Source organism: Sturnira hondurensis, unplaced genomic scaffold, assembly GCF_014824575.4.
Source record: "Sturnira hondurensis isolate 20B ecotype Veracruz unplaced genomic scaffold, ASM1482457v3 Scaffold0017046, whole genome shotgun sequence".
Taxonomy (NCBI): domain Eukaryota; kingdom Metazoa; phylum Chordata; class Mammalia; order Chiroptera; family Phyllostomidae; genus Sturnira; species Sturnira hondurensis.
In genome coordinates, this window is record NW_028089677.1 from 322,332 (window position 1) to 343,185 (window position 20,854).

At 37.5% G+C, this 20,854-nt stretch overlaps 1 protein-coding gene across 1 annotated transcript; it reads left to right on the top strand.

Annotated features, from left to right (window-relative positions):
• Window positions 1–954: 954 nt before the first annotated feature.
• On the top strand, window positions 955–1,527 carry LOC119001632 (small proline-rich protein 2E). The gene has a single exon (XM_037067060.1). It carries the CDS (start codon window positions 967–969, stop codon window positions 1,180–1,182), a length of 216 nt encoding a protein of 71 aa, XP_036922955.1. The 5' UTR covers window positions 955–966; the 3' UTR covers window positions 1,183–1,527.
• Window positions 1,528–20,854: the final 19,327 nt, after the last annotated feature.

Genomic DNA, 20,854 nt, shown 5'->3' on the forward strand with positions numbered 1-20,854 from the left:
TATGTTCTGTTTTCAGAGTTCCTGTCAAGCCAGTTATGGATGAATTTGCATTTTGGATGGAAAATTATTAGACCAGGTCAGTTTCAGGCACCTCCACTTCCCCCTGGGTGGAGCAGCAGGCCCTATAAAGACATTGTCAGCTGTATGACTCTAATCCTCCCAGCACTCCCACTGGAGTTCTGACCTACTTCGGGGAACCTGGTGAGTCTGATTTCTTGAGTTCAACTATTTTCTGGTGCTCTCAACTGTTGAATTTACCCACAGACAGCAAGTTTTCTGGGTCCTAAATCATGATCATTGGTGTGATGCTACTTATTTGATAAAACCTTAGAACTGAGGCACATTGATATACTGTTCTCACTTGTTTGTAGGTAGACAGTTTGATATCTGGTACAGAAAAGAAATTAATAGGGAAGCTTTGATATGACAGAGAGAAAGGCAAAAGTTTTTTTGTTTGTTTTCTATATATTTTTTGTGTCCCTTTTCTTCTGGTGAGTTCAAACACTCATTTTTTAGAAGGTGTGGGGCCATTGCATTATTTCTGAAGGGCCTTTTGCTCTGCACCAAAGCAGCCTATTGGGACCTCACAGGAGACAATGATGATAGAAATTGCTTGTGAGATAGGTTGCCCAGGATTTCAGAACTTGTGATGGACTTTCTGGAAGATGTTATCTTCATACAAACCATATGACTTTGTTCTTTCATCGATGTTTTCTTTAGACAAATAGTAAACAAACAAACAAACAAAAAACCCAGGTTTTTTCTCAAGGCTGATGAGTCAATCTTCTAACAATGAAGGGAGAAGCCAGAGAGTCTTAAAATGAAGTTAAGAGATGAAAGTACATTCTTGGAGATTGGAGGAATAAATCTCATGGGACTATCTAAGTGTTGGGTTCTCTCTCTGCAGGAGTGCCTTCTTGTGACAACTGTCATATAATTTCTTTCAGATTCTAAGGCTCCAGAAAGATGTCTTATCAACAGCAGCAGTGCAAGCAGCCCTGCCAGCCACCTCCTGTGCACCCACCTAAGTGCCCAGAGCCTTGCCCACCCCCAAAATGCCCTGAGCCATGTCCACCCCCAAAGTGCCCTGAGCCATGCCCACCTCAGCTGTGCCAACAGAAATGCCCTCCTGTGCAACCTGCTCCACCATGCCAGAAGAAGTGCCCACCCAAGAGCAAGTAACAGCTCCATCATTCATCAGGATCAGGAAAAGATAAGGAACCATTGGCTTACCTGGTTCCACACCCTCCTTCATCTTCCCCTCAAAGCCTGTTATGGATGCAGAAGAAGCTTTTCCACCCTTCAGCCTGTAATATGCCTGTGATGAATCCTGTCAGCGAATTATTTTCTTTCTGAGGTTGTCCCGCCATCCTCTCTAGGAGAAAGCTGAGAAAGGGCAGTCCTCAGCTGTGCCAGCATCCCCCAGCACCCCCCAGAAGGAAGACAGCCAGTCGCTTCCTGAGTGGCAGCAGAAGGTTCTTTCAATGGCTTCTGGGTCTGGTTGTCACGTAGATGAGATTTCTACTACCTGGGCATCTCTTACTTTTCTTTTATTTTCTGAATAAAGTATTTATTTGTGGTGGGATAAATACTGTTTTTTTTAAAGCTGCCTATTAGCAATATCATCTCATCATTTCTGTTTATTTCTATTCTTTGGGCCTAATGTTCAGGATCTCACTACCAGTATTTTATATAAGTTGATGAGATACCAAAAATTATTTCTATATCATTTCAAATATATCAAATTATGGAGCTCATAAGCATTTCAGTTTCTTTACTGCAAGTGAGAAAAATGACATATTACTTATGAACTGGTCTTAGGTATGAAATTGAATATGCAAAACTTAGTTGGCACAGTGCCTGATCCTTATTTAGCATTTGGTATGGTAACAGAACATCACTGTCTCCATTATCATCATTTTCATCTTCACCAGTGCCATCGACATCACTATCGTCATCCCCATCACTATTATCATTATGAACATGTGTGCTGGAGCTGGAAATTGGCTTAGACTTAACCAGTATAGGAATAAAAAGATTCCCAAACTTTACTACCCTTTCATATTCTGTGGTTCTCTTTAGTTTTAATTCACTCCATTTTTATATTATATTGCAGATAAAGAGCTTTTGATTATTAGTAGGGTATTCTGCATAAAACTGTATTTGTTTTTAAAACATGAGACATAATAAGAGTCCCTACAGAAAATGTTGCATCCTCTTCATGTGACCACCTTCTTTTCATACCCCACCAGAAATAAGGGTCTGATAATTTTGTTTACCTCTAAAATTACTTTTTTGAGTATTCTGACACCATATTTTAAAATTATTGGGGTTTCCATGTTTATTTAGATTTGCAAAGTTACTTTTGCCATGTACCTTGTTTTCTAAGTGCTCAGTCCCTTAGATAATTAAGCTGCAGAAAGAGGGATATGTGTGCTAGTATAATGTTTCTTGTGGTCCTCAGTGTCTACCATGGGACACACACACACACACTCTGACAATTACAGCCGTGTTTTAAAAACTAACAAATCCTTCATATAAAATCATAGCACACCTAAACATATTTAAAATTAAGAAGATTTGTCTGTCTAATAAATGCTATTGGGAAAATTAGACAGTTACATGCAAAAGTGACACTAGACCACCTTCTTATACTATATACTCAAATAAGAATATACTCAAAAATAAATTAAATTCTTAAATGTTAGAATCAAAACCATAAAAATCATAGAAGAAAACAGGTAGTAAAATCTCTGACATTTTCTTAGCAATATTTTTGTTAATATATCTCCTTGGCCAAGTAAAAAAATAAACAAATGGTAGTATATCAAACTTAAAAATTAGTGAACAGCAAAAGAAATCAACATAATGAAAAGAAAACCTGCTGAATGAGGAAGATATTTGCCAATGATACATCTGATAAGTGATTAATACCCCAGATTCATAGAAAACATATACAATTCAACACCCAAAAAACAAACAACCCAATTCAAAAGTAGGCAGAGGATCTGCACTGACACTTCTTCAAAGAGGACTTACAGATGACAAATAGACATAGGAAAAGATGCTCAACATCACTAATAATCAGAGAAATGAAAATTAAAACCAGAATGAGATACCATCTCACACCTTTCAGAATGGCTGTCATCAATAAATCAACATGTAGTAAGTGTTGGTGAGGATATGGAGAAAAGGAAACCCTTCTGCACTGTTGGTGAGAATACAGAATGGTTCAGCTACTATGAAAAACAGGATGGAGGTTCCACAAAAAATAAAATATGAAACTTCCCCAAGAACCAGAGATTCCATCAGAGATTCTATTTCTGGATATAGATCTGAACCCCCCCCAAAACACTAATTTAAAAAAATATATGAACCCGACTTTTAGCCAAGATGGAGGTATAGGTAGATACACTGTGTCTCCTCACACAACCAAAAGAAGGACAACATCAAATTTAAAAACAAAAACAACCAGTACTGCCAGAAAATCAAACTGTATGGAATTCCAACAACCAATGAGTTAAGAAATATTTATGCAGACCAATAGGAAGAGCGGAGATGGGCAGCCAGGCAGAGAAGACTCTGGCAGGGCAGTGGCAGGACAGTGGCTGGAGGACTAGGTGAGGTGAAAGCTGGCGGACCAGGTGGTTCAATATTTGCATGCAGATAAACTGGGAGGAGCAACTGGAGAGTGAGACAGATCCTGCAACCCAGGGTTCTAACACAAGGAAGTAAAGCCTCAATAACTCTGACTAAAAACACCTGTGGGGATTGTGGCAGTGGGAGAAACTCCCACTGCCTCAGAGGAGAGTTCATTGGAGAGACCCATAGGGTTTTAAAATGTATGCAAATCCACCCACCAAGGAATCAGCATCAGAAGAGCTCAATTTGCTTATGGGTAGCAGAGGAAGTGACTGAAAGCCACTGAGAGCCCAGGGAGTGGCATTGTTCCCTTTTGGACCCCTCTCCCACATCCAGCACCACAAAGCAGCAATGTAGGTTGCCCCACCTGGGCGAATACCTAAGGCTCCACCCCTTACCAAGTAACAGGTGCACTGAAACAAAAATATATGGCCCAAGTGAGAGAATAGATTAAAGTTTCAGGAAAATGCAACTAAGTGATGAAGAGATAGCCAAACTATCAGATGCAGAGTTCAAAACACCATTGATCAGGATGCTCACTTAAATGGTTGAGTGTGGTCTCAAAATAGAAGAAAGAGTGAAGGCTATGAAAAGTGAATTAAAAGAAAATGTACAGGAAACCAACAGTGATGGGAAGAAAACTGGGACTCAAATCAATGATTTAGACCAGAAGGAAGAAACAAACATTCAACCAGAGCAAAATGAAGAAACATGATTTCAAAATATGAGGAGAGGCTTGGGAACCTCTGGGACAACTTTGAATGTTCCAACATCTGAATCATACGGGTTCCAGAAGGAGAAGAGGAAGAAATTGAAATAAGTTTTCATGAAGTTGAAAATTTATTTGAAAAAATAATGAAGAACTTCCCTAACCTGGCAAAGGAAATAGACTTCTAGGAAGCCCAGGAAGTTCAGAGAGTCCCAAAGAAGTGGGCCCAAGGAAGCACACACCAAGACACACCCTAACTACATCACCCAAGATGAAAGTTAAGGAGAGGATCTTAAAAGCAGAAAAAGGAAAGGAGTCAGTTACCTACAAAGGAGTTCCCATGAGACTATCAGCTGATTTCTCAAAAGAAACCTTACAGGCAAGAAGGGGCTGGAAAGAAGTGTTCCAAGTCACGAAAGGCAAGGACCTACATCCAAGGTTGCTCTATCCAGCAAAGCTCTCATTCAGAATGGAAGGGCAGATCAAGTGCTCAGATAAGGTCAAGTTAAAGGAGTTCATCATCTCCAAGCCCTTCTTATATGAAATGTTCAAGGGACTTATCTCAGGAAAAGAAGAAGATCAAAACCTATGAATAATAAAATGATAACAAACTCACAACTATCAAGAACTGAACTTAAAAAACAAAAACAAACTAAGCAAACAACTAGAATAGGAACAGAATCAGAGAAATGGACATCACACGAAGGGTTGTCAGTGAGAAGGGGGAGGAGGGAGAATGGGGGAAATGTTACAAGGAATAAGAAGCATAAACAGTAGGTACAAAATAAACAGGGGGAGGTTAAGAATAGTATAAGCAATGTGGAGGCCAAAAATCTTATATATATATATTACCCATGGACATGAATGGGGGGGGATGAGAGTTGGGGGTATGCAGGGTGGAAAGGAATAAAGGGGAGGAAAATGGGACAACTGTAATAGCCTAATCAATAAAATATATTTAAAAAAAGACTCAAAAATAAAAAAAATGTTAACCCCTATGTTCACTGCAGTGTTACTTATAATATCCAAGCTATGAAAGCCATGTAACAGGGTGCAGTCATGAGGGGGCCCCAAATAGGAATTTGTAATGGGGTTCAAAAGAACTTGGAGATAATCGGCTCCACACCACAGGACCATACCTGCCCGGAATGCTGGCAGCTGTGGCCAATTGTGGGAGGAGCCAAAAATGAGGCTGCAGCAGAAGTTTGGTGCTGGGATTTAAACCCAGGAGCAGCAGCCATTATGGGTCTTTGGGGGGAGCACATGGCTTTGGCGGAGAGTTGGAACCACGTGTCTTGGGCATCTTGTTGGGACCACACAGCTTGGGTGAGAGTCAGGACCACATGTCTTTGTGAGTGCTCCTTTTTGCCATGGGGATGATGCCTGGACCCTAAATCACAGACGTCTACATCTTTTCTGAGATATGGTACCCAAGACTGGGTGAGGGGAGAAGGAAGGACTGTGTGCATATGTGGATGTTCTAAAGAACTTTAGTCTGTGTAACTTTTAAACAAATAATAATTCCTTCCCTTTTCACCAATCTTTGGCATTAAGAGACTTCTTTCCTCTGGTGGCAGGCAAAATGAACCTAGTACAGGTGACGAACCCCCAGAGAAAAAGGGGGGATCTTTTATATCATTCAGTTCACCCCAGTCTGTTCTATAATAGCCACCCGAGTGTCCATAAAAAGATGAATGCAAAAAGTTGTGGTATATATATATATATATATATATATATACACACACACACACACACATACATATACATACAATGGAGTATTACTCATCTATAAAAATAATATCTCACCATTTTTGACAGCATGGGTGAACCATATGATTTCACTTATTTGTGGAATCTAAAGAGCAAAATAAATAAACAAAATAGAAAACAGACTCAATAATATAGAGATCAGGCTAAAGGTTGCCAAAGGGCAGGGAAGTTGAGTGAAAAAGGAAAATGTATTAAGAAGAACAAATTGGTAGTTACAAAATAGTCAAGGGGATGTAAAGCACAGCATAGGGGATATAATAAATAATATTGTAATAACTATAAATGATAACAGGTGGGTACTTAAAATATTGGGGGATAACTTTGTTAATTTATCCCCCAATAATAAGGGACAACTGTATTAGCCTAATCAATAAAATATTTTAAAAAGACCCATAAGAATTAAAAAATATGAACCCCTATGTTCATATTTTTATACAGTTGTCTAATGGTTAGACAATCATAAGTTATATGATTGTCTAACCATTATGCTGTATATCAGAAAATAATACTGAATGTAATTTTAAAAAGATTAAGAAAATTTTCTTTTTCCTACATCTTCCACTCAGAAAGCTAGAAGTAAAGAATCCAAGGTGATNGGGACAACTGTATTAGCCTAATCAATAAAATATTTTAAAAAGACCCATAAGAATTAAAAAATATGAACCCCTATGTTCATATTTTTATACAGTTGTCTAATGGTTAGACAATCATAAGTTATATGATTGTCTAACCATTATGCTGTATATCAGAAAATAATACTGAATGTAATTTTAAAAAGATTAAGAAAATTTTCCTCCCCGCCTCCCTCCCCTGCGGGGAGCATGGGGTGGGGGGCGGGCAGGGTTGGGAATATAAGACAGAAACCTGTACTTGAACAAGAATTAAATAAAAATTATATTAAAAAATAAAAATAAAAAAAATAAAGATGGATTTATCAAAAAAAATAAAAATGTTATATAAAAAAAAAAAAAGAAAATTTTCCTTTTCCTACATCTTCCACTCAGAAAGCTAGAAGAATCCAAGGTGATGGAACTGCAGATAGAAGGAGATTCCCAGATTACATATAGCTCAACTCTCATCAGACTGTGAGGTGAATAAAAATGAACACTGATATTTTAGACTTATTTCTGCTGTACTCAGTATATTCAAAGTAATACAGAAATTAGTTCCTTGATGTGGGTCTACTACAACAAATTTTATTTATCTTTTATTTTTTTAAAGATTTTATTTATTAATTTTTATAGAGAGGGGAAGGAGGGGAGAAAGAGAGGGAGAGAAACATTGATGTGTGAGAGATACATCCACCAATTGCCTTTTGCATACCCCCAGCTGGAGAACTGGCCTGCAACCTAAGCATGTGCCCTGACTGGGAATCAAATCAGCAACTTTTTGGTTCACAGGCTGGCACTCAATCCACTGAGCCACACTATTCAGGGCCAAATTTTAAATATGTAGCATTGACTTAGTAGCTTGGTAAGGAAATTGATATGGGAAACTGAAAATATGATGGTATGTGTTATTCAATGAAATACATTGGCTAAAGAGGTTGTCTGTTATAACTTGGGAGGCTGACCAAATGTTGATTATTTGTATGTTCAACTAAGTATTTTCACAAAGACAAAAGTTCAGGAAATCAGTGTTTGGTTTGCATGCACCTTGCTACCCAAGGAAAAGAGAAAACAATAGAGCCCAGAAATTCAAAGTGTTGAAGAATTAGAAGCTTGCTTGCAAGCCTTAAAGAGTAAAAGATGAGATTGAAAATGATTTTGAACTTTTAAAAAAAGATTTTATTTATTTATTTTTAGACAGAGGGAAAGGGAAGGAGAAAGAGAGAGAGAGAAACATCACTATGTAGTTGCATCTCACATGCTACCTGCTGGGGACCTGGCCCACAACCCAGGCACGTGCCCTGACTGGAAACTGAACTGGCAACCTTTTGGTTCACAGACTGACACTCAATCCACTGAGCCACACCAATCAGGGCTGGTTTTGAACTTTACATTCCCTTTGGGCAGACTGTAACTACCCAGAAAAAGATAAAAGGGTGGTCTTGCCGACAGTATGCCAGATGCCTTCACATTCACCCCATTATGTTCAGAAGGAAAGGGTTTGGGGAAAGGCAACTGAATGAATCAGGCTTAAGAATTACTTTTGGAAAAGATGTGAGTGTGGTTCAGAATATCAAAATGACTGGAGGAATAAAATATATCAGATGCCTAATAAGTTTTTAAGGGAACTGGCTGAATAAACTATGAGATGAGATTCAAAAGACTTTGATTTTTCAAGAGTAGAAACTATTTTCCAGTCCTCCTTACCCACTTCTCACATCATCTGTTTCAGATGTAGTCAGTTACAGGTACCTGATAAGCAGTAATAACTTCTGTGAAGTGGATACAACAACCCCAGTAAATAATGAGGGAGGTATCCTCTCTCAGAGAACAGTATCAGAACTTAGTATAAGGAGACTTCCGCCAAGATGGAGGCATAGGTGGAAACACTGTGCCTTCTCCCACAACCAAGTTTGAATACAACAAATGTTTAGTAAACAAAGATACAGCCAAAGAATGGAAAATTGAACTATATGAAAGTCTGACAACAACAAACCGTTCAACTGGACCAGTAAGAGGGGCAGAGCCAGTAGCAGAGCAGGGTCAGGCAGGAAGGATCCCCTGACCCCAGGCACCCAGGCAGCCATGGACAGATCCCAGACATGGGGTAGCAGTGGGCAGACCCAGTGAGGATGCAAGGCGGCAGGTTGACCATGGTCACACATTCGTGCATAGGGAGACAGACTACACAGGCCCCAGCAGTGGGAAGCAGCAGAGGGGACAGCCATTGCTCCTCTTTGACCCCGCCCCCACATACAGCATCACAACCCAGCCACTGAGTTGCCCGGCCCTGGTGAACACCTAGGGCTCTGCTCCTCATATGTAACAGGCACGAACAGTCCAAAATATGGCTCAAGAACTCAAAGCCCCAGAGCTGATAACTCTAACTGACCAAGAAATAGCGAATCTCTCAGATGCACAGTTCAAAATACTGGTGATCAGGATGCTCTCAGAACTGGTTGATTTTAGTCACAAATTAGAGGAACATATGAAGGCTAAACTGATTGAAATGAAGGGAAATGCACAGGAAAACAATAGTGGTGGAAAGGAAACTGGGACTCAAATCAAGGGAGTGGACCAGAAGGAAGGAAGAAATGACCAAACAGAAAAATGTGAAGTAACAAGAATTCAAAAAAATGAGGAGAGGCTTAGGAACCTCTGGGACATCTTCCAACATTCCAACTTCTGAATTATAGGGGTACCAGAAGGGGGAAAAAACAGCCACAAGTGGAAAACTTATTTGAACAAATAATAAAGGAGAACTTCCTCAGTCTTGCAAAGGAAATAGACTTCCAGGAAATCCAGGAAGCTCAGAGTCCCAAAGAAGTTAGACCCAAGAAGGAACATACCAAGGCACATCATAATTACATTAGCCAAGATTAAAATGAAGGAGAGAATCCTAGAAGCAGCAAGAGATAAGGGGACAGTCACCTACAAAGGAGTTCCCATCAGACTGTCAGCTGATTTCTCAAAAGACATCTTACAGGCAAGAAGGAGCTGGAAAGAAGTATTCCAAGTCATGAAATCCAAAGATCTGCATCCAAGATTGCTCTATTCCACAAAGCTTTCACTTAGAATAAAAGGGCAGGTAAAGTGCTTCTCAGATAAGATCAAATTCAAGGAGTTCATTATCACCCAGCCCTTATTATATGAAATGTTAAAGGGACTTATCTAAGAAAAAGAAGATGAAAAATATGAACAGTGAAAGGACAGCAAACTCACAGTTATTAACCAAATCTAAAACAAAAGCAAACCAAGAAGACAGCTAGATCAGGAGTGGAACCATAGAAATGAAGATCACATGGAGGGTTAGCAACAGGGGGGTGGGAGGAGGAGAAGGGGGGAGAAGGTACAGAAAATAAGTAACATAGATGGTAGGTAGAAAATGGGTAGGGGGGAGGGCAAGAATAGTAGGGGAAATATAGAATCTAAAGAACTTGAGACACGTGGTCATAAACTAAAGGGGGGAATGTGGCGGAGGGGTGTGCAGGGTGGAGAGGAATGAAGGGGGGGAATAAAACAACTGTAATGGTATAATCAATAAAATATATTTAAAAAAAGAACTTAGTGTAGGGAAGGAGGTGGTTATTCTCTTTCATCCTTTGCACCCTGGTTTATGGAAGTAAAATTGACAAAATTATATATGTTTTAAGTGTACAATGTGCTTATGTGCCATTTGTATGCTTTTTGAAATGATTGCCATAGTCAGGTAAATCAACACATTCATCTCACAGTTACCACAGTGGGTGCGTGGTGAGAACGCTGAAGGTCTACTCTCTTACCAACTTTCAAGGACACAACACAGTATTGTTATTTTTAAATATTCTTTCTCATTATTTATTTATTTAAACATTTTTCAATTATAACTTACATTGATATTATATTAGTTTAGGTGTATAGCATGTTGGTTAGATAATCATATAGTTTACATTGTGTTCCCCCCTGATATATTTCTAGTACCCACTGGGCACCATATATAGTCACTACAATACTATTGACTACATTCTCTGTGCTGTACTTTACACCCCCATGGCTATTTTGCAACTACCAATATGTACTTCTCAATCTCTGCATGTTTTTCACTCAGTCTCCCAAATTTCCTCCCCTCTGGTAACCATCAGACTCCTCTCTGTAACTATGAGTCTGTTTCTCTTTGGCTTATTCATTTATGCTGGTCTTTAGCTTCCACAAGTAAGTGAAATCATATAGTACTTGTCTTTCTCTGACTTATTTCACTTAGCATAATACCCTCTAGGTACATCCGTGATGTGATAAATGGTAAGATTTCATTCCTTTTTTTGGCTGAGTGACATTCCATTATATATGTGTGTGTGTATATATATATATATATATATATATATATATATATATATATAATATCATATCTCTTTATCCATTTATCTATTGATGGGTACTTGGTTTGTTTCCATAGCTTGTATCTTTTAAGTATTGCTGCAAAGAGCATAGGGGTATATAAGAAATTTTGTATTAGTATTTTGAGCTTCTTCTAGTATATATCTGGAAGTGAATTGCTAGTTCATAAAGCAGTTACACTGTTAATTTTTGGGAACCCTCCATAACAATAGAGCATTATTAACTATAGTTGCCATACTGTACATTAGACCCCAGAGAGTATTTATCTTATAACTGAAGGTTTGTACCCATTGACCAGCATCTTCACATTTCCTCCACCCCTTAGCCTCTGGTAACCACTATTCTACTCTCGTTCTAAAGGTGGCCCCATGTTCTCTAGATTTGTTCATGTTGTGCAAATGGTAAGATTTTTTAAGGCTTTATAGTATTCCATTTTGGGTGAGTCATATAATTCTGATAGGTGTGAGATAATATCTCATTGTGGGTTTTTACATTTCTCTGATGGTTAGGGATGTTGTACACCCTTGTACTGTTACTGAGTTGTGTTATTATATATTCTGGATACATTCAGATATGTGCTTCTCAAATATTTTCTACCATTGTGCGGATTGCCTTTTCACTTAATAGATTATTTCTTTTGCTACATGGAAGCTTTTTAGTTTGACCTAGTTCCACTTTTTAATTTTTACCTTTGTTGCTTGCATGTACATGTATGTATAAAATCATTACCAAGATTAATATAAAAAGTTTTTTCCTATGTTTTCTTCTAGGATTTTGTAATATTAGCTGTTACCTTTATGGAACCCATTTTGAGATAATTTTTGTGAGCAGTGCAATATAGGGTTCTGGTTATATTCTTTTGCAGGTTATTGTCCACATTTTCACCATCTCTTCATCTCTGCAAATCAACATTCTACTCTCTGTTTTCAAGAGTTTAACTTGTTAAGATTTTTTATGTGTAAGGAATACCATACGGTATTTGTTTTTCTGTCTGGCTAATTTTATTTTAATAATGTCCTCTAGGTTCACACATATTATTGCACACAACAAGATTTTCTTCTTTCTTGTGACTTCATAATATTCCATTTTTTGCATATGTGTGTGTGTTTCTCACATCTTTTTCCATGTAGTTGTCTATGGACATGTAGGTTACTTCAGTGTATTGGCTATTGTGAATAATACTGCACTGAACATGAGAGTGTACGTATCTTTTTGAGATAGTGATTTCCTTTATCTATATCATCTATATCTATATCTATCTTTATCATCTATATCTATATCCATCTATATCCCATCTATCTGTATCTATATCAAGAAGTGGGATTGCTGGATCACATGGCAGTTCTATTTTAATTTTTTGGTGAAACTTCCATACTGATTTCCTATTGGCTGTACCAATCAACATTCCCATCAATAATGTAGAAGAGTTCTCTTTTGTTCACATCCTTGTTGATCCTTGTTATCTCTTATGTTTTTGATAATAGGTATTCTATAGATGTGAAATAATATCTTGTAATTTTATTTGTATTTCTCTGATAATTAGTGATGCTGAACACCTTTTTATTGCTAGTAAATTGTGTAATTTGATTATATGTTCTGGATACTAATCCCTTATTAGCTATGTGGCTTGCAAATATTTTTTTCATTTTATAGGTTGCCTTTTCATTTGTTGATTGTCTCCTGCTGTGCAGAAGCGTTTTGGTGCAACAAGTCACAATTTTAAAAAAATTTTGTGGCCTACGGTTTTGCTGTAACATCTATAAAATAATTGTCAAGAATGATGTCAAGAAGAATTTTTCTAGGCTTTCTTCTATGAGTTTTATAATTTTAGGCCTGACATTTATACATTTAAATCATTTTGAATTAACTTTTGCGAGTGGTGTAAGATAGGGCTCCAATTGTACTTTTTTTGCAGGTGGCTGTCCAGTTTTCCCAAAATAATTTGTTGTAGGGAATATCATTTCCCCATTTTATATTCTCGGTACCCTTGTCAAAGATTAGTTGACTGTACATACCTGTGTTGTATCTGGGAATCCCTATTCTTTTTCTTTGGTTATCTGTTTGTTTTTATGCTGATACTATACTTCTTTGATTATGGTAGCTATTAAAAAAAGTTATTTTATTGTTGTTCAATTACAGTTGACTGCATTTACCCCCTACCATTCCCCCCCCCCCACGACCCCAGCCATCCCCACTTCCTTCCCCTGCTTCCAACTCCCCTTGGTTTCATCCATGCATCCTTTATATTTATTCCTGAAAATCCTCCCCCACCCCACCCATTATCTCCTCCCACCTCTGCTCTGGTTATTGTCAGATTGTTCTTAATTTCGATGTCTCTGGTTGTAGTTTGCTTGCTTGTTGGTTTTGCTGATTAGGTTCCAGTTAAAGGTGAGATCATATGGTATTGTCCCTCACCACCTAGCTTATTTCACTTAGCATAATGCTCTCCAGTTCCACCCACGTTGCAAAAGGCAGGAGCTCCTTCTTTCTTTCTGCTGCATAGTATTCCATTGTGTAAATTTACCATGGTTTGGTAACTTTTCAATAAAGCTTGAAATTAGGAAGTATGGTACCTCCAGGTTTGCTATAATTTCCAAGGTTGTATTCACTATTTGGGGTTCTTTTTTATTTTTTTATTTAATTCTTATTCAATTACAGTTTTCTGTTTTATATTCCCTGCCCTGCCCCCCAAGTGCTCCCCACCTCCCTTCCATTTCCACCCCCACCTTAATTATTGTCCATGTGTCCTTTATACTTGTTCATGTGAGTCCCTCCCCTTTTCCCCTATGATTCTCTCCCCTCTCCTCTCTGGACCCTGTCAGCCTGTTCCAGATTTGAGTGTCATTGGTCATATTTTGTTTGCTTGTTTGTTTTGTTGTTTAGATTCCTGTTAAAGGTGAGATCATATGGTATTTGTCTTTCACTGCCTGGCTTATTTGGCTCAGCGTGCTCTCCAGTTTCATCCATGATGTTGCAAAGGTTAGGAGCTCCTTCTTCCTTTCTGCAGCATAGAATTCCATTGTGTTAATGTACCATAGCTTTTTGATCCAGTCATTTACCGATGGGCATCTAGGTTGCTTCCAACTGTTGGCTATTGTAAATTGTGCTGCTATGAACATTGGGGTGCATAGGTTCTTTTTGGATTGGTGTTTCAGGGTTCTTAGGATATACTCCTAATAGTGGAATTGCTGGGTCAAAAGGCACATTCATTTTTAGTTTTCGTAGAGAGTTCCATACTGTTTTCCATAGTGGTTGTACCAGTCTGCAATCCCACCAAGAGTGAATTAGGGTCCCCTTTTCCCCACAACCTCTCCAACACTTGTTGTTTGTTTCTTTGTTTATGATAGCCATTCTGACTGGTTACATCATACACCAAAATTAATTCAAGGTGGATTAAAGACTTAAATATAAACTGTGAAACCATTAAAGCCCTAGAGGAGAACATTGTCAGGAAAATCTCAGATATTCCACGCAGCAAGATTTTCACTGATACGTCTCCTAGAGCAAGGGACATAAAGGAAAGACTAAACAAATGGGATCTCATCAAAATTAAAAGCTTCTGCATGGCTAAGGAAAACAGTATCAAGATACAAAGAGAAGCAACTGTTTGGGAAAACATATTTGCCAATGATACCTCAGACAAAGGTTTAATCTCCAAAATATACAAAGAACTCCCTCAACTCCACTCAAAGAAGACAGGCAACCTGATTAAAAAATGGGCAGAGGACTTGAACAGACATTTCTCCAAGGAGGACATACAGAGGATCCAGAGACACATGAAAAGATGCTCGATATTGCTAGCCATCAGAGAGATGCAAATTAAAACCACTATTTGGGGTCTTTTGTGTGGTTCAATGTAAATTTTAGAATTTTTTGCATATTTCTGTGAAAATATCAATGGAATTTATAAGAGATTGCATTGAAAATGTAAACCACTGTGGACAGTAGAAGCATTTTAATAACATTAATTCTTCCAATCTGTGAACACAGGATACATTTTCATTGAGCATATCATCTGCAATCAGAGACAATTTTACTTCAAATAATTCAATATGCATATTTTATATTTTTTCTTTTACAACTTTTTAATTTTAATTGTTTAAGTACAGGTTTCTGTCTTTTACTCCCATCCCAGCCCACCACCCCAGTGCTCCCCTCTCCCTCCCATTTTCACCCTGCCTAGTTTTTGTCCATTTATTTAGGTCTATGGTGTAAGTTGGTGTTCGAGTTTCATTTTTTTGCATGTAGCTGTCCAGTTCTCCCAACACCATTTGTTGAAGAGGCTATTATTAGTCCATTTTATGTTACTGCCCTCTTTGTCGAATATTAATTGGCTGTAAAGATTTGAGTTTATTTCTGGGCTCTTGGTTCCGTTCCATTGGTCTATGTGCCTGTTTTTATGCCAGTACCAGGCTGTTTTGATTACAGTTGCCTTGTAATACAGTTTGGTATCAGGTATTGTGATCCCTCTGACTTTGTTCTTCTTTCTCAAAATTGCAGCTGCTATTTGGGGTCATTTGTGGTTCCATATAAATTTTTGAAGTATTTGTTCTACATCTGTAAAGTATATCATTGTTACTTTAATAGGCATTGCATTGAATCTGTAAATTGCTTTGGGTAGTATGGACATTTTGATGATGTTAATTCTTCCAATCCATGAACATGGTGTATGTTTCCATTTTTTTTGTGTCTTCCTTGATTTCTTTCTTCAGTGTTGTGTAGTTTTCTGCATATAGGTATTTTACGTCCTTGGTTAAGTTTGTTCCTAGGTATTTTATTTTTCTTCTTGCTATATTGAATGGGATTTTTTTCTTGATTTCTGCTTCTGCTGTTTCATTGTTGGTATACAAAAATGCCTTTGACTTCTGGATATTGACTTTGTACCCTGCTGTTTTGCCAAATTCATTTATTACGTCGAGCAGTTTTTTGGTAGAGTCCCTAGGGTTTTCCATGTACACTATCATGTCATCTGCAAACAGTGACAGTTTTGTTTCCTCCTTTCTTATTTGGATGCCTTTTATTTCCTTTTCTTGTCTCATTGCTGTGGCTAAAACTTCCAATACTATACTGAATAGAAGTGGTGAAAGTAGACAACCTTGTCTTGTTCCTGATCTTAGTGGGAAAGATTTTAGTTTTTGCCCTTTGAGTATGATGTTGGCTGTAGGTCTTTCATATACGGCCTTTATTATGTTGAGGAATGCTTCCTCTATTCCCACCTTGCTGAGTGTTTTTATCATAAATGGGTGTTGTACCTTATCGAAAGCTTTTCCCGCATCTATTGATATGATCATGTGATTTTTGTCTTTGCTTTTCTTTATGTGATGTATTACATTTACTGATTTGTGAATATTGAACCATCCTTGCATCCCTGGGATGAATCCCACTTGGTCGTTGTGTATGATCTTTTTGATATATTGTTGGATGTGTATTGCCAATATTTTGTTGAGGATTTTAGCATCTATGTTTATCAGTGATATTGGCCTGGTTTTCTTTTTTTGTTGTGTCTTTATCTGGTTTTGGAATTAGGATGATGCCGGCTTCATAAAAAGAGTTGGGGAATCTTCCATCATTTTGAATTTTTTGGAATAGTCTGTGAAGAATAGGGTTTAGCTCTTCCTTAAATGCTTTGTAGAATTCTCCTGTGAAACCATGTGGTCCAGGGCTTTTGTGTGATGGGAGTTTTTTTTTATTACTGCTCCAATTTCATCTGCTGTTATTTGTCTGTTCAGGCTTTCTGCTTCTTCTTCATAGAGTTTTGGAAGATTATATGTTTCTAGAAATTTGTCCATTTCACCTAGGTTTTCAAATTTCTTGGCATACATTTCTTCATAGTAATTTTTTACAGTCCTTTGTATTTCTGTGGTGTCAGTTGTAATCTCTCCTCTTTCATTTCTGATTGTGTTTATTTGGGTCCTCTCTCTCTTTTTCTTGATGAGCCTGGTTAAAGGCTTGTTGATTTTGTTTATCTTTTCAAAGAACCAGCTCCTGGATTCACTGATTCTTAGAATTGTGCTTTTAGTCTCTATGTCATTTAATTTTGCTCTGATGTTGGTTATTTCCTTCCTTCTACTAGCTCTGGGCTGTCTTTGTTGTTGGTCCTTGAGTCTTGTAGGCGTAGGGTTAGGTTGTTTGTTTGAAATGTTTCTATGTTTTTTAGGTAGGCCTGTATTGCTGTGAACTTCCCTTGCAGGACTGCCTTTGCTGTGTCCCATAAATTTTGAGTTGTTGTGGGTTCATTTCCATTTGTTTCCAAAAACTTTTTGATTTTTTTTTCTAATTTTATTCTTGACCCATTCATTGTTTAAAAGCATGTATTCAACCTCCATGATTTTGAGTGTTTTGGTTTTTTCCCCTTAGGGTTGGTTTCTAGTTTCAGTCCCTTGTGGCCAGAGAAAATGCTTGGTATGATTTCAATTTTCTTGAATTTTTTGAGTCTCGTTTTGTGTCCTATCATGTGGTCTATGTTTGAAAATATTCCATGTGCCTTGGAGAAGAATGTGTATTTAGCTTCTTTGGGATGACGAGCTCTCTATATATATCAATTAAGTCCATTTCATCTAGGGTATTGTTCAATGCCATGATATCTTTGTTGATTTTTTTTGGAAGACCTATCTATTTTTGACAGTGGGGTGTTAAAATCTCCTACTATAATTGTGTTGCTGTCAGTATCTTTCTTGAAGTCCTCTAAGATCTTTATGTATTTGGGTGCTCTTACATTGGGTGCATATACATTTACAATGCTTATTATGTCTTCTTGGTGGATTCTTCCCTTGAGTATTATGAAGTGACCTTCCGGGTCTTTTTTCATGGCCTTTTTTTGAAGACTATTTTGTCTCATATGAGTATTGCTATCCCAGCTTTTTTTTCCTGTCTGTTTGCTTGAAAAATTTGTTTCTGGCCCTTTACTTTCAGTCCGTGTAGGTCTTTTGTCCTGAGATGGGTCTCTTGTAGGGAGCATATGTGTGGGTCATGTTTTCTTATCCATTCAGCTATTCTATGTCTTCTTGATTGGAGCATTTAATCCATTTACATTTAAGGTTATTATTGATAGGTAGTTATTCATTGTCATTTTTTATATCTGTGTTCCTCCCTCTTTCTCTTTCCCTTTCCTTTCCGTTCCTTTAATCAGTCTATATTTTTTTCTTGCATAATTTCTCTGGCTAACACTTTCTGTAGTATGTTGAATAGAAATGGTGAGAGTAGGTACCCTTGACTTGTTCTTGATCTTAGCAGAAAGGCCTTTAGCTTTTCACTATTGAGCAAGATATTATCCTTGGGCTTGTCATTTATGGCTTTTATCATGTTGAGTTACATTTCTTCTGTACCTAATCTGCAGAGCATTTTTTTTAAATCACAAAATGATGTTGAATTTTATTTTTATTTCCATTCATTGAGATTTTTATATGATCTTTATTCTTTATTCTGTTAATGTGAGATAGCACATTTATTGATTTGTGTATGTTGAAGCTGTCTTTCATCCCAGAAATAAATCCAACTTTATCATAGTGTACGGTTCTTTTAATGTGCTTTTGAATTTTTTTAAAAAAACATTATTTATTTTATTGTTGTTCAAGTACAGTTTTCTGTTTTTTACTCCCATCCCAGCCCACCTCCCCAGTGCTCCCCACCTCCCTCACATTTTTACCCCTTCTTAGTTTTGTCCATGTGTCCTTTATACTAGTTCCTGTAAATCCTTCCTCTTTCCCCCTGGAATTCCTTCCCCTTTCCCCTCTGATCACTGTCAACCTGTTTTTTATTTCAGTGTCTTTGGTTATATTTTGCTTGCATATTTGTTTTGTTGTTTATGTTCCTGTTAAAGGTGAGATCATATGGTATTTGTCTTTCACCGCCTGGCTTATTTCACTCAGCATAATGCTTTCCAGTTCCATCCATGGTGTTGCAAAGAGTAGGAACTCCTTCTTTGTTTCTGCTGTATAAAAATCCATTTGTGTAAATGTACCATAGTTTTTTGATCCATTCATTTACTGATGGGCACCTAGGTTTCTTCCATTTCTTGGCTATGGTAAATTGCGCTGTTGTGAACATTGGGGTGTGGAGGTTCTTTTGGATTGGTGTTTCAGAGTTCTTAGGATACAATCCTAGCAGTGGAATTGCTGGGTCAAAAGGCATATTCATTTTTAGTTTTCTTAGAAAAAGAAAACTTTTCCATAGTGGTTGTACCAGTCTGCAATCCCACCAACAGTGAACTAATGCTTTTGAATTATGTGTGCTAGTATTATAGAAGGATGATGGAGAGTGAGCCATACATCAGAAATAAAAGCATAGGTACAGATGAAAAAAGTCTTGAAGTTACCACTTTTCTAGTAGTATTAGAAATATCTTCTGGTAATTCCTTCTTTTTCATATTTTATTATAGAACTTTGATTGCATGCATTATTTTGTTCAGTGGTATACAATATCAAGTAGTAAATATGGAGCTAAATCTTTGAATAAAGACTTGGATAAAATTTGTTATTTTTCTATAAATCTTCTTGTAGTGATGATTCAGGATAAAACCTTCACAAAATTAGGGAGTGAAGGTACTGGGACTGATTTTGGGGCTATTTGCTTATAAGGTCCATAAAGTGAAGCACCAAATAGACAGATAGATAGATATGTAGTATGTGTGTGTGTGTATAAAGTGCTCTATGTTCCATGTCTCAGGTCTTTGGTATTCAGACTTGGAAGGACTTTGATTGTTAGATGTCATTCTTCACCTGGAGCAACCCTTCATTGTGTTGAACTCTGAGTGTTAACATTCACCACTGCAACCTATAAATAGACTCCTGCCTGATGTTGGGGATACAAAGGCAGATGTAAATTCAGTGCCTTTATTATCATGATTAGTACCCGTTTTGAAGGAGTTTCCTCAGAGGGAGAGCCTCAAGGTATGACCAAAATCAGATTATCTGATACTTAAATCCTGTTTAAGCAGGTAATTCTCAAATTTTGGCTGGCAGATTTCTTAGAGAAATCTCTAGGAATTTATGTTTTAGATATGATGAGGAGTTACAGTGAGTACTAACAGTGATTACTAAGTGACCTGTTGAGTAAGTCCCTTCTGTTTGTCCTCTGAAATGGTCTATGTGAACCATTTGTTAATGACACCTAGTGTAGACACTTGGCCTTAGGGTACTGAAATGTTGGCTCTATTCCTGTATGGTCATGGACAATGGTGAATCTTGGCCCAAAGCCCTTCCTGACTGACAGGAGCAATGACAGTTCTGGGATCCTAATTTTTTTAATGCAGGGGATGTGATGCTGGGTTTACTAAGTGACTCTTAACTTTCCAGGGAATAGCTGGTGGCTCTTTCAGGGATTCTGAGTACATCTTCTCTTCCTCATTCTTCTGATCTTCCTCCTTCTTCAATGATGAAACTGCAATCTTGAAAATCTTCCTGATTATTGACCATGACAAAGAAGCTCTAGCAACATTACTTAATAATGTTAGTCTGCCTTAGTGACTGCAAGTAGATTTTTGAAAAATATAAAAAAGTCACGAAATGCATTGATAGCATGCCTTGAGTGACAGATACATCCAAATTGACAATAAGAGGTACATGGGGAATGAGAGGATAATATGACAATTTGAAGGGTCTAGCATGTTTAAGGTATAGATAGAGAATGGATGTGAAAATAAAATGTAAAACTTCTTGTCTTTTAAAGACATAAAATCTGTTTGTAAAGAGAGTGGGCTAAAGCAAATATATATGGGCAGCCCAAGTTCATATTTTCATCTAGATTTCCCAAT

What these genes read in the sequence shown, in the direction of transcription:
- LOC119001632 (XM_037067060.1), top strand. Translation starts at nt 967, where the DNA reads ATGTCTTATCAACAGCAGCAGTGCAAGCAGCCCTGCCAGCCACCTCCT.